Here is a 14534-nt window from a genome sequence, read left to right on the forward strand (position 1 = left end):
ACACTAATTAATAGCAAAGTTATATAATTTGCAACCGATTAATGCTGATGCCTTTGTTTGTTGAAATTTATAAATAAAGTTTTGTAAAGTTTTGATTATTGGAGAGCCAGCATTTTGTGCGTTACCACCCAGCTCTCTGCTTTGAGCAAACTAGAATAAAGAATAGAAATATCTTGTTTCAGTGTGTGAATTGATGCTGCACAGGTGATGAGCCCATGTTCAGGACAACATAAGGACCAAAGGGAAGGAGCTTCCCTGACTGTGGTATTACTTTGCTGAAAAATAGCTGAAAAATTACCTCTGGGAAGCCGAGGGTGCCACACCAGGGCCGGAGAAGACACTTATAACCCAGCTCCACTGGAATGGTGCTGCTTTTGTAAGTCATGGCAGTATCAGGCTGCTTGGGAATCCTGGCCTTGCCTTGTTATAATACTCATGGCAGCCTTGGTTTAGTGTTGACAGAGGTTGATTTCTGCTTTTACCTCCAGATGCTGGGAGAAAATTTCAAATAGCATTTGTCACAGAACCACAGAACTGGGCAGATTGGAAGGGACCACAGTGGATCTGTTCCAATCTCATGCTCATGCAGTGTTATCCCAGAGTACGTGGATTGTGTCCGGATGGTTTTTGAATATCTCCAGTGAGAGACACTCCACAACCTCTCTGGGCAATCTGTTCCAGGACTCAGTCACCCTCACATTAAGAACTTCCTCATATTCAGGTGGAGTTTTCTGTGCATCACTTTCTGCCTTTTATCCCATTGCTTGGCACCACAGAGAAGTGTCTGAAAACATCCTCTTGGCATTCCCCTCTTACCCCCATTTCGATATTTATACACATTGATAAGGCTCCCTTTCAGTCCTCTCTTCACCCTCTGGAGTTATGCACTGTCCTTTAGCATAAAAATATCATTTCAGGCCTAAGAGTGAAGAATGATATTTCTCTCAAAAACGCAGAATGAAAACCAGGATTGAATGGGGGAAAAAAGTTAAAACTCCACACGTTTTGTAATCGAACGCAAAACACTTTCGCAGGGTAGAGCTCAGTCTGCGCTACCCAATAACTTCCATTGGCACATTTAACCAGGCCAACCTCACACGGGAGCGGATCCCGGGTACACCAGACCTGTAGGCTGGCTCGGATTCCGGGGCTCCGATTTTGGGGGCCCGACGCGCGGGCACGGCGGGCGAGCGCCGGGAGCGCGCTCTGAGCCCCGCGGGCGCGGCTCCGGGCGGGCGTTGGAGCCGCTCGCCGAGCCCGCCCCGCACCGGTTACGGGCTCCCGGTACCGGTACCGGCCCTCCGCAGAACCGGCAGGAGCCTGTCCGGACCGCCCCGAGGGGAGCCGGTGGGGGCTGCTGTGCCCGGGGGCCGCGCCCCGATGCCCGCCCTGTGAGGAGACAGCTCCGGCCAGGTGAGGATGTGCGCCCGCCCCTCTCTGCCAGGGCTGAAGTGCTAAGGCAGCTCAGCTGTTCAGAAAAGAGCCGAAAGGCTGTATTCCCAATGCTTAGTGCCCGGGAACCCTCCACTTCTCCTTCAACCCTCCTAAGATGCTGCGTGCTGGAAGCCAGTCCTACTTTCCTTGAGTAAACAGGTCCTGTAGAGAAGGTTTGGGGCATCCCGGAGGGCAGGAAAGGAGTTTTTGACATAAAAGCAAGTTCGTGTGAGAATCTCACCTGGGGCACCAGCTATCTTGAGTATAGGTTTTGGAGAGCCAGGGAAGATGCCAGGATGCAATACAGTCTTTGTGGATTTTTTTTGAAGAAAGCTACAAGAGATCTACCTCTCTGATCTTGTGCTTTAGGGGAAAGTATCAGCTAAAAGCGAACCAATTAAAAGGCAAGGAAATTAACATCCAACCTATTCCACTTGAGTGAAATAATCAAGGAGGAAAGCACCTCTGCTGCTAACCTTGTAGATGACCAGGTCAGTCATAGAAACATGAAGAAAAAGAAATAAATATAATTAATTTACTTTTTTGTTTTGTGGCTTTCCTAAATTTGTTTTTTTGGGTTTTACTTCAAAAAAGAGATGAACACTTTCTATTGCAGGTGATTGCATGCCAGTTTGTCACCTACTACATGGGCAAAAATAAGGAGCTGGTAATTTACTACTAGGTGTTACTTTTCAGGTGTTGCTTTTCATGTCAGCCTCACCTTTGATTTTTTATTTCCCAAATGAGGTAATAGTGTCTAAGAGAGTATACAGTTACAGCAGTGGTAGGCTGTCCTTAGGCCTCATATGAACTACTGAGGAATTCTTGATCCTTATTGTAATAGTACACTGAGCAGAATAGCAATTTCTGTATGCAAGTATTTTTGAAAGCTCAGTTGCTGAGTTTGGATATATATTTTAGAAACTAAAATTTAAATAAGTAATTCATATTGGAAACAATTTATATTTCTCAGTAATCAGATATGCGCTGAAATTATTTTAAAACATATTTGTTATATAGAGAGGCATTCAATCAACAAAAGACACGTGTATGAAAAATTGTTCTAAAAAAATGTCTCCATCTTCATCTTGACATTTTTTAACCTATCATAAAAATGTATAAAAATGCCTGGCATTTTTATAACTGGAAGAGAACTTGATGAGGATAATAAATTTATACACCTGGAAAGTCAGTTTTGCAATGCTCCTGTCTTCTTGAAAAGGTAGACTTGAAATGTCTGGATTGTTATGGACATAATCTTCTCTTTTCGAATTTCAGATTTTAGAATGGCGGGAGCACAAAAAAATACTAAAAAAATTTCAGTGGTTGGAGAAGATATAGGCAGATCTCAACGATTAGCGAGCGTTTCCTCTTCATCGCGTTCTTTTGGAAGTCAAAGTGTGAATAAGTTTTACCGTCCTAGTGGAGTTCAGAGCGTGCAAAGTTACAAAGCAAGAAAGGTTATAAGTTTCTGATTCTTTCCTCAGATTATTAAATTCAGTTTATCTTAATCATTAGTTTAGTTTTTTTATTTATTTATTATATTTTTGTTTAGATTGAGTTATTTTATTAAATTACTTCTGCCAGAAAGTGAATCTTTTTTTCCATGTTTGTAATATTTTAAAATTTTAAAGTAATAAAGGTCAGAAGCAGGAGATATTAACTGAATAATATACATTGAAGCAAAGTTGTACTCGGCTTCCTTCCTGCAAATATTTACCCACCCTAGATACTTTATTTTAAATTGATGTTTTAACCTTTCTGTATTAATTTAATAAACTGAAATTTTGATTGTGAGCAAGGAAACCAGTTAATGTCACATAAAAATTGTAAAATCTAACTGTGCTATTCTTAATGTTTATTTATCCTTGATATATCCTCAGATTTGACTTCACGTCTTACAATGACTTAAGAATTTGTTCCTCTGTTAGCCTCTGAAATTTCAGGTATTTTTAAAGATTAGGGCATTTTGCAGCTGTAAATACAAGATAGTAGATTTCAGCATTAGTTGCAAGTTAAGTAGCAAGTCATTGTGATTACTTTGTGTATTTTTAGCTTGAAAGTCTTGTGTAATATTTTAGGCTCAATATGAAAAAGCCAGAGAAGACCGAAGAGCAAAAATTAATGCTTCATATAGATACATATTTGAAGCTGTCAGTGCCAGGGTAGGCTTAGACTTGTCAGCTGTGGAAGAAATGATACTGGATGTCCCTTCGGTGAGTTTGTTCTGTATGCCTGTTGATTTAAATTATTAGTTAAAATATGCAGCAGATTACCCCTTTGATAGGAAGAGTTATCCATCATTTTGATTGTTTCTGTCAGATAATGTAGTTACTAAGGCACACAATCAATCTAAAAAGATACCTGACTAAATCTTTCCTGGAAGGTTTGCAAATATCCCCGAGGTTTTTGATTGTGGCATTTTCATCTTTCTTACCTCTTGGAAAATATCAATACTGCTGCTATTTTGACTGAAGGGTTTCTTTTCACATCTACCCATTCCAAACAGTTTCATCCATCTCAGACTGATTTTATTATGGTCTAATTACCTTCATTTTTGTTTGTTAGGCAAGTTCTCACTGAAATTTTGAAGATTCTGCAAAAATCTGTAACTTATGGGATCATTTTGAAAAATAGCACTCTAGTAATAAGATGGAAGATTAATCTTACACCATTTAAATGCTACAAAAATGTCTGAAAAATTCACAAAGCAATTTGAGTTTTGAGCTCTTTATTTATGTTTGGATGTTAAAAGATTTGGTTAAGTGGGTTTGAAGAGTGTACAGATATCAAAACTTTTTCATGCCTTTTGTCACTGCACTTTCAGCACTTTAATGATTTTTTCTTTAACTCTTTTGGAGTGGTTTTTCTTTTTTAATGTATTTTTCTCTATTTTAACCTTGTTATTCACTAGTGTTGTTAATAATATTGAAATGCACTTCTAGAGCTGGCTTGCTTTTACATTTATTTTCATGCAGTGTTGTCTTCTCACAGCGTAAGAGCGAGAGTGGCTTTAAATTCTGTCCACCTGGATGTCACTCACTTTCCCATCACTGTTCTGATTCAGCTTTATTATTTGTTTATTTTGGGGAAAAAAAAACCCATGCTTGAAAGAAATACACCACAACTGGAAGTGTATCCTTTGTCCCTGAACAAGTGATGCGTCTCCATATGCTTGCTAAACTTTTGACCTTTTTTTCTGATGAGGAGGAAACAGGAGATCTCACTACCATGGCTGAGTCCTTCAGTTGGACACTTCCTATCTTCTCACAAGATTTGAGGATAAACATTGCATGCCAACAAAACCTTAAACAGTAGCATGGTCAAATTACTTTTGTACATCTTAAAGGCACATAAAAATATTTTGAGTAACATGTGTTTACTCTTTGATTTAACAGTTCGATGCCTTTGATTCCTTTCTTGCCAAGGGAGGAAAAAAATCATTGATAATTTACTATCAAGAAACAAGTGCACGAGGAATAGGTAAATGTTTAGCAATAATAATATAGGCACATGTAACAGTACATTCTTTTGTTCATTCTGTTTGAGATTTCTCAGAATAATTTTTTTTTTAATGATTTTGCCTGTTCAGAATTTTGCAACTTCTGCTCTGAGGGATGCAAATTCATATTTTAAATGCTTGCTTCAAATCAAATTGTTTAGGAAAAAAAAAAATCTCAATTTTAGCCATTCCTGGAAGAAAGATTATAAAAAAAGTGTTAAAAAAAGTGTTATCCTGAAATACTGAAATGGTTATGACTTTTTAATGCATGAGTTTTGCTTGCAGTTCATTAGAAAGGGCTAAAACCTGTCTCTGAATTTGCATTTATTATAAATAGTTGAAAATTTTCAGGTTTTACATGAGTGGTAGAGAATCAGAATATAATGACTGAAATCCCTAATGATTCACTAATGACTACAAATATTGTTCTGTTACTTATTTATATTGAACTATGAAATTGGATAGGAATACAGACCCAGAGGACCTGAAACCATCTCATTGTGTCTATTTTCTTATTTAGACCTGACATCTTTTTGGTAGGATAAATGAAAACAAAATACCTTAATCACCAGCAAATTGTTTCAAACTATGGGCCTGAGCAAATTCCCTTTTCAGTGCATTACAATGCACCCAAATAGGTGTGTAAGATACTCATTATATGTAGGTATAGTTTTCTAATAATGTGATTAATTACAGCTACAAATTATGTTGGTTTTTGTTCTCTGACAAAAGAAGAAAATAAGTGATTTATATGGTCAATTTTATTCCCTTATATTGATGTCAAGCATTTTATAATACCCTCATTTTTAAAAAGAGTCATATCTGTGAAATTCCTTTTCAGAGAGTGGTCGAGTAATTCCAAATGTTGAAAAAGGAGATAAAATTTGGCAATTTTATTTGGAGAGGTCACCAGACAAGCTCATAGGACTGTGCTTATATTTCGTTCGCTATAAGAATGACACGCCCATAAGTGAAAAAACTATACATGAGGTACTCTCTCATTTATTTTAAAAACTAAAAGCTTTAAAATCAGCTATTTTTTGTTTCATTATATTTTCCACTGTTGTCATGTATCTGAAGTTGCTGGTAACTGCTTTGCTCTCCTTTTTGGGTAAAAAACAAATAGCTGTATCTCTTCAGCAAATGCTTGTGAATTCAGTGTCTTACAGGATTCTTAAAGAAATAGACATTAACTTCTCCTTCTCCTTCATATTTTTCAAGAGGTTAAAGCTGCAATGTATATTTTAAGTGTGTTCAAAATCTCTGAACTATAAGGGAACTTTAAAAGAAGACTTTATTGCAATTATCAGGAGACAAAAAAGTTTACCTATACCTTTCTGGTTTACATGTTTTCATAAATAAAATTCAAAATACACATTTATCCTGTGTAAATTTACAAGAAAAATTGTTATATAAATGTGGGCTTCATGATTGCTAATAGCTATATGTCAGTATTTGGGCAGTGCTTAAGGGACTGTAAATTGATTACTAATAATTTTAAATATGCAAATTAGTATTAATTTACATATTTTAATTAGTATTAATTAGAATTATTTCAAATTCTTCCGACAGAAAATCCATTATTAGTTTACTTGGTTTATATTTCATACTAAAATATTCCATTCCTTTTGAGAGCAAAGAAGGTGAAAGAGAAAAATGCTATTAGAAGATACAAAGTCTGTCTTTATCAAGTACCTCAGTACTGGTAATAAATATTACTTTTCCATCCGATACCTTCACAATTATTTCCAAATGCTGAAGGGATGAGGAAAGGCAAGATTATGTTCTAGGGAGTTTGTCACATGATGTATGTTAATACTTGCTTATTTGGAGGACATTTAAAATACTGGAATATTAGAAATAGTCAGACCTTGTAAAGTTTTGTTTTGGAGAATAGGAAAAACTTTAACTTAACTCAAAATAATATATATTTAGTCAGATAATTGCTTCTAAAATAATTTCAGATAAGGACATTCAGAGTGTTTTTTGCTACTTGCAATTCATGAATTAATACCTAATTGTGGGTGAGGGCATATTTCTACCATTTAAAATTTTCGAAACTGTGTGATAGAAAAATAACTGATGTAAGAAAAGCATAACTGGACAGCTTTTTAAAACTGTATTATTAAATAATCATTGACTTCCCTTTTTATTTAAGGTACTATCTTATGGGCACACTGTAAGTGTCTTATGTAATGATCTCTCTTTAAAGTTTTGTTTGGTGTAATGTAGTACTTTTATGAAAATATGTTAAACTTATAATACTGTTTCTAGTGTAAGTTACTGCTTTGATAGCATTAATATTTTTGCACTGCAGGAAGTTTCCTTTGGTGTTTTGGATGCCACTGATGGACTGCTAGCTGGTATTAAAGAACTAATGGAAAAGATTTTTCTCCCTGCTATCCTTGAAACAAATAATTGGGGTAATTTAGGTCAATCCAAAGAGGATACAAAAGACAAGCAGCATTTTGTGGAAACAATTAAGAAATACGTTTCATTTTTAGGAGGTAAGCATTGCATTTAGGAAGCATATGGGAACTCTGCTTAAGGATTTCTATTTAAAGGCAGTAGTGCATCAATAAGGAACTTTTCTGATTCTGCAAGGAAAAAATAAAATTACCAATTACTTGCATAATATATGCATGGGTGTATTATTTTCTTAAGAAAATAGTGACACATTACTTTTAAGGAGTATGACTGTATTTAAAATTAGATATTTCTGCTTTATGTGAGTGCAGTCAATTGCTATTATATCAAAACAACACTGACTGCAGAGGTATATTTTCAAATTTAAATTGCTTTGACTGGTGGAAATTTGTTTTAAATCTTAATTGGTTCTATATTGTAATTGCCCTTTTCTCAGGTGCTGCAGCATGCATTGAAGGAACAGTTGAGTTGGAAAAAGTAGAAGACATAGATTTTTCTGAACTCCAGACCTTTGATAAAATAACTGCAGCTGCTGACAATTATGACACTGTTCACCAGCTAGAGGAAGTACTTACAATATGGTATAGACAAATTGAACATGTAAGTTGTTGTTTTAGCACCTCAATTCAGAATGAATATGGATAAAATTTATCAATTATGTGTAAGACTTGCCTGAAGTTAGCCAATGGCTTCACCTGCTTCCATGCACAAGTGAAGTAGATTTTAAGGAATTTACAGTCTAGCAAGAAAAAGAGTTTCTGAACACTTAATACACAAATAGTAAGAAGAGAATGGACTTATGACACGGTGAGGACCACATACATATACAGAGCATACCTAACTGTACATTAGCTGTTAGGTTTCTGCTGCCACTTGTGGTGGGAAATACTGCTCTGAAAAAGATTTTTGAGCAGGCTCAGAAGGGCATATTTTATCCTGTGTAAGTCTTGCATAGTAAGGTCTCAGTTATCCAAGATACTAGTGTCTGAGAATTCCATGAAAAAGAGAGAATCCTTTGTCAAAATATGAATCTGTGTAGGCAGGGATATATTCTACTTATTACATGGCATTACTGTATTTAGTGTGTTTAGCTCACAAGAATAAAAATGTAAATGACATGTAAAAAGAGCTGACTGCACATTTATCAACATACAAATGGATAAATTTATGACTGCTATCTAATACTTTTATTAAACTAGTTGTTGAAGTTCTGGACAAATGAAATTACACTTGGTGCATTTCGATCTATAGGTTCTGGTTAAAGACTTATCTATATATGCTGATATTCACCCAGGTTATGGCATTCAAACATGTGTATTAATTGCCCTCATTTCAGTTTAAGAATATGATTAAGTGCAATTCAGGCTTAGAAAGCTTTTCCAAATGGGAACTATTTTTGTGTGTCAGTAACTGCGAGCTTGTTCCTTTTTAAGTGAGTTTCCTCAAGAGTGTTTCTTTTCTATAATGACTTGTCTATTTGCTGTAGTAGACATTTAATTATTTTTTTTCTCCATTGGGTTGCAGGTTCTGATTGAGAGCAAACAGTTAAGGAAAGAAGCTAAGGATTCAGGTCCACTGCTGGAACTGGAGAACTGGAAATACACGTCTGCTAAATTGAACTTTATTATCGAACAGATCAAAGGAAAAAACTGTAAAGCTGTTATTAATGTTCTGAAAGTTGCACACTCTAAAATGCTAAAGGTATTTTTTTCTTTTATATGCTGTTTTTTTACTATGAAGGTTATTGTTTGTTTGTTTGTTTGTTTGTTTATTTCATCTAAGAGAGATTTGCCAAGGAGAATTAAAACAGGAAAATTTAGATATGTTGCTGGTATGCTGAATGTATCCAGACAAAGAACAGGATATTTCAGAGATACAGCCAAAAATGAATACAAAATACATTATATCTGTAATAAATACCATAAATTAACTTTTATTGCCTACTTTGTCACTGCATCTTAAAAGCTCATTTACCAAAGTTTACTTCTGGCAAGTGAGTGCAAGTTAAAGAAATAGTTCACTATGTATGAAGTTTTTTACAGTTCTCTTTTCCCACTAGACATGGCAAGAATTAGATGGCAAAATCACAGATGCAGCAAATGAATCAAAGGATAATGTGAAATACCTACGCACACTTGAAAAAGTTTGTCAGCCACTTTATACCACTGATGTTGTAAGTATGCCTTTCACCATTCTTTATTCATGTATTTATATAGAAATTCCAGAGCAAAATAAATTTTCCCTTCCTTATATTTGCTTAAAAGTAATTTTTTCTAATTTACATTTCTAATTTTCCTGATTTTCTTTTAAAAGCTTGTCAAGCTAAATGTTGAAACATTATTTTATTATATATTTCATAAAATACAGTATTTTGAAATATGTATTTAGTAAATAAGCATTAATAATAATAATAAGCTTCTGGTAGTATTTTTAAAAGCAATTAAACCAGCTACATATTTTATAATGCAAAAATCTCCAAATATGTCTTCCTCTGAAAATTCCATATATGTCGATGATCACATGACTGTAACCAAAGTACCAAAATTTCAGTTATATATAAAATAATGAAACCTTATGAGGTCCTAAATGAGAAAATAATTTTTTTAATATACAATACAGTATTATCTGCTTCTATTTGTAGAAGTACCTGCTGGTCAGAATTTAAACAATTGGTTTTCCAGGTACACCATTCAGTGCTAGTTCAAGATATTAGTTATTTGGTATGTTAACTATGAACTATTACAACGTGGATTTTCCTAATGATTGTTTCAGAATAGGATGAAAGAGTAAATACTCCAGAAAAATAGTTCTCATTCTCATTTGTTTTTGAGTCCTTCACATTTTGGTCTGATATGCCTCCACTCCTCTGTCAGGAAGTGCTGTGTTTCTTTTGAATCTCTGGCAGCTTAGGATCCTACTACAAAGCTGTAACTGGGGGCAAGCAAAAGGACTTTGATAATATTTGACATTGAGCTCCTATTGCATGGAATAGTATAAGAGGCAAGTATGATAAGCAGTGTCACTAAGCTGTTTATCTTCAGCTCTTCAAGGTATCACTAGAGGGTGCCAGGTACCAGGCCATAATGATGAACTACTTTATAGGTATAGGATAAATTTCTTTTCATCGTGGACAAAGACAGACATTAGTGGGTGCAAACCCATTGAAGAGTTCATAGTTTTACTAATACAGGATAATTAGGCTTGTTTAGTCTGGAACAATCTGGATGCATGTATTTTCTGTTTAATCATATTCCCGAGATCAAGTTATTTTAGGTAGGATTTTCTATGATATTCAGCTTAAAAGCAGTGATTTCCAAGCTAAATATATCCTGTTTTAAACAGACCTTCATTCTGTGTAGAGTTGCATTTAGTATCTGGTATGGACAGCTCTTCTATATATTAGTGAATGAGGAATGGCATACATGTGGATTTATGATGATATTTGGTATGTGCATAAAATACGGCATTTAATGTATGCAGTACCATACAGTGGCATTTGTGCTGAAGCAGGTTAATATATGAGAATTCAGACTGAATATTTAACTCAAGGCTTTGAATCAGAAAATTCTCTACACAGTACAGTATTCAGGGTTTTACCTTTTTGTCAGGGATTGAAAAAGAAAACCTATAGACTCAGAATCTCCTGATTCCATTTCAGGGATGGTGTTGGTGATGAACAAGATGGACACAGATGGTTGTTTTTATACTATATAGCATTTATTTCACACTCTTGCTAAATGCAAATGCCTTCTATGTCTATTCACAGTATGAGTTTGAATTTGCAACTCAAATTTAATTACAGGAGCACGACTTCTCCATTGAGGGGTGACAGCCAAAATTACTTTCTTGATGTTCTGAATTGCAACTTTGACAAGTCCCTGATAATGTTAATGAATTATAATGTTTTACCTTTTGTATTTTTTTCTTTCCCCCCTCCCTGCCCCAAATACTTTGGAAGTGTTTGAGCTATTGAGTACTTGTAATACCAGAGTACTATTTTAACAACATGAATATTGATTTCACCAAATATGTGAAAGATTTAGATGTTTGTTATGATCCTTGAAGGCATTTGTTAATGAAACTAACATTGTGATAATTATTTAGCGGGTTTTCTGAAGTGTCTGAATGAAACACTTTACGTAAAGATTGTTATCACAACGAAACTACATTAGCAGCCTTACCTGAAGGAAAACAAAAACATCCATCACAGACAACTGCTTTCAGAAAAATTCTTAAAATTCTTCCTATTGCACAAAAATTGCAACCGTTACATTTTGAATCAGTGTTCAGTTTTGTTAATCAAAATAGGATATTACAGTTATTTTATCATGTAACATCTTTAATCTTAGCCAATGATTCAACATAGCCATTTATTGTTCTTGTTAGTTGATGCTTGAAATCTTTTTGAGCATGGTCTTTTATCATAAGAAAACTTTTGGTAATTTACCATGACGTTTTAAATACTGATTCATGTAACTTAGGAAAATATATAATTTAGAAGTTGTGAATAGAATAGAAATATAGTTGCTAAGAATAGGATGTAAATTTTTTCTTGAAACTCTGCTTTTAGGTATTAATGACACAAGGAATACCAAAGTTGATGAAGACTGTGCAAATGATTCACCGTGTTTCAAAATATTACAACACTTCTGAGAAAATTACATCATTGCTTATAAAGGTAAGTATATTAAACAAAATAATAATTACAAAAATTGTGGGACTTTTCAGAAGAAAAATTAAATTTCATTAAATCAGTAGAATATTTGTTTAAAAATGTTAGCAAGTATTGGGGTTCTGCATGGGAAGGAAGAGAACTCTGTTGATCATGAGAGGCTTAAACTTGGATTACAGACTTCTACTGAAAGGAATCTTGTTTATTCTTGGTTCATCAGTGTTAGTTTTTTTAATATTCTTGATTCATCTTCTGATCTGAATTAATCTGATCAGTTTTTTCCTAAATCACAAAATCCACAAAGGCTCTTTTATTCTCAGCCTTGAAGACCTTATAGCAGATGGCCATCGATCTGACTAGGCTGTTCCTCAAAAAATGTGAAAGATAAAAGGTTCCTGTTTTCTGAAGCAAGTCATACTTGAAAGTTAATTCAATTTCAGATCATAAACTTTCCCTCCTTAAAGAGAAAATGAAAACTGGCTATGTGTTTATACCAATGTCTTTTGCAGAATCCAGGTATTCACTGCATGCAAAGATGGTTTGTTTAATGATTTTATAGCAAAGAAGTTCTTCATAACTAAAACACTGCAGTAAGCATTCAGGGGAAATTCACAGCAGACCCTCATTACACAGATACATATGTTTTGTTTCCCTACACCTTGGAGTGCAGCATAAAATCTTGTTACATTTCAGTTTGAACTAGGATACTAAGAAGTATGTGCATCTATTCATGGCTGTGGCTGTTTTCTATATATTACATTAGGTATATATTACCTATCATATAATGGATTTTTGTAGGTTTGTATATTGACTCTTGCTACTGTCTATTATTTAATGTTCTTAAGGGAGTGAGTATTTCACTACAGAGGCTGCTAACAAACTGGTTACATGAAGCTATGCTTGAAATAGCAAGGAAGAATCTGCATTTTAATCCAGTGGTTTAAGGTCATTATTTACTGTTTGTTTCCATTTTATGATCATTAGAAGTGGCACTAGAGGTCCTTCCTCCAACTTTGTCAATAATTTTCTTAAAGTTTGAGGCTCCCTTTGGTATGGCAGTTTCCAGTCTTTTTTAGTTAGAGGCACTTAAGATCTGCTTTACAGTACTCTCATGTCAGTGCTGCCTTTTTCCCAGCAGGAAATGAAACTGGAGATAATTTTAATAAGGAGATAATATAAAAAAAGACCTTTAATGAAGGTCTCCAGAGGCAGTTATGGAAAGATGTCCTCAAATGCTCACCCCTACGAGGATGAGTACACATTTATAGCATTTTGGAAATTAGCATAATTGATAAAAAACACCAATTAGGAGGACAAGTGGTGATGCAATTTTCCCCCAGGTCAAGCCCTTCATTGGAGTCCCCCCTCCTCAGCATTAGCTGTGCTTTGTCCATGAGAATGTATCTCCAAGACTTGTTCTCAGCCTTGGTTCCCAGGAGAAACTAAGCTAGGACTGGGGGTACCTGGGGGTTGGAGCTCTGGAATTTGTTTTGTCTTTCTGCTTAGGGAATGGCCATGGAAAAGTCATGGAAGATCCAGCTACTAATACAATAGTTGACAGAGTTACAAATATATGCGTGTAAAATACAGAGCACATATAAAAGAAAAATGGCAAAACCCAAATGGCATCATAAGGACACTTGTTTTGAATTGTTCATATTATTTAACAGACAAAAAAATTGTGTACCTGTAGCTGTTCTCTGTGGTATGTCTTCTATATCTGCACATACTCATCTCTTTCTGTCATTGCTAGCTTTGGAGTTTTGTGGTTGAGAAGTAGAAGAATGTTTTTTCCTTTTTATAGCCACAGGAAATCAAGGTAAAGCCATGCTGAGCCATACTGCTAGGATACAAAACTCTTTAAGAGCAATTTAAATAAGTGGTGCAAGTGTAGAGATAAAAGTGTAAGTGAAGAATAGTTGGAATTCAATAAATTCCTTTTGTTCTTGAATTTTGATTGATGACATTCTGTGTTTATGTATTGCTGAACTTACAGGATTTACAAATATGTCCTGAGACTTACATATATTTCTGGGAGTGTTCTCAGAGCTTTTATAGGGTGTTCGTTGTATATATTGGATATATTTTTTATAATTTTTTATAATTATTCCAAATCTGATAGTGTTAACACATGTATATGAGATTTTATTAGATTTTGTGAAACAGGCAAATTTACTGTTAAGCTTAAAATTGCTGTTAAATTTTTTTTATTTGTCTGCCTTAGGTTACAAACCAAATGGTCACAACATGTAAAGCATACATTACAGATGCTGGCTTGAATCGAGTCTGGGATCAGGAGACACCAATACTCATTGGAAAAATCAATGTTTGTATTTTGGTGTTTTATTATTTACATGTCAAACCTATTGATTACCTCTTGATATCATAAGGAGGTCCATATCAATATGTATCAATGCTTCAAGCTACTTGGCTTTTTTTATGTCATGATACTTTGAATGTTTTCCAGATTCTTAGCCCACGGCATTGTCGAAATTTCAG

The 14534-nt window shown here is 34.7% G+C and overlaps 1 protein-coding gene across 1 annotated transcript in view; it reads left to right on the plus strand.

Moving 5' to 3' along the window:
- Nucleotides 1-1285: 1285 nt before the first annotated feature.
- The window catches only part of DNAH8 (dynein axonemal heavy chain 8), a 110213-nt gene continuing 96964 nt past the window's right edge, over nt 1286-14534 (plus strand). The window contains 12 exon segments of the mRNA XM_056486975.1: nt 1286-1413; nt 1804-1925; nt 2713-2894; nt 3516-3650; nt 4833-4917; nt 5778-5926; nt 7254-7443; nt 7800-7963; nt 8888-9064; nt 9423-9536; nt 11934-12041; nt 14260-14361. Of these exon segments, the coding sequence (XP_056342950.1) occupies nt 2721-2894; nt 3516-3650; nt 4833-4917; nt 5778-5926; nt 7254-7443; nt 7800-7963; nt 8888-9064; nt 9423-9536; nt 11934-12041; nt 14260-14361 (1398 nt within the window). The 5' untranslated portion in view covers nt 1286-1413; nt 1804-1925; nt 2713-2720.

This window comes from Oenanthe melanoleuca, chromosome 3 (genome assembly GCF_029582105.1).
Source record: "Oenanthe melanoleuca isolate GR-GAL-2019-014 chromosome 3, OMel1.0, whole genome shotgun sequence".
NCBI lineage: Eukaryota > Metazoa > Chordata > Aves > Passeriformes > Muscicapidae > Oenanthe > Oenanthe melanoleuca.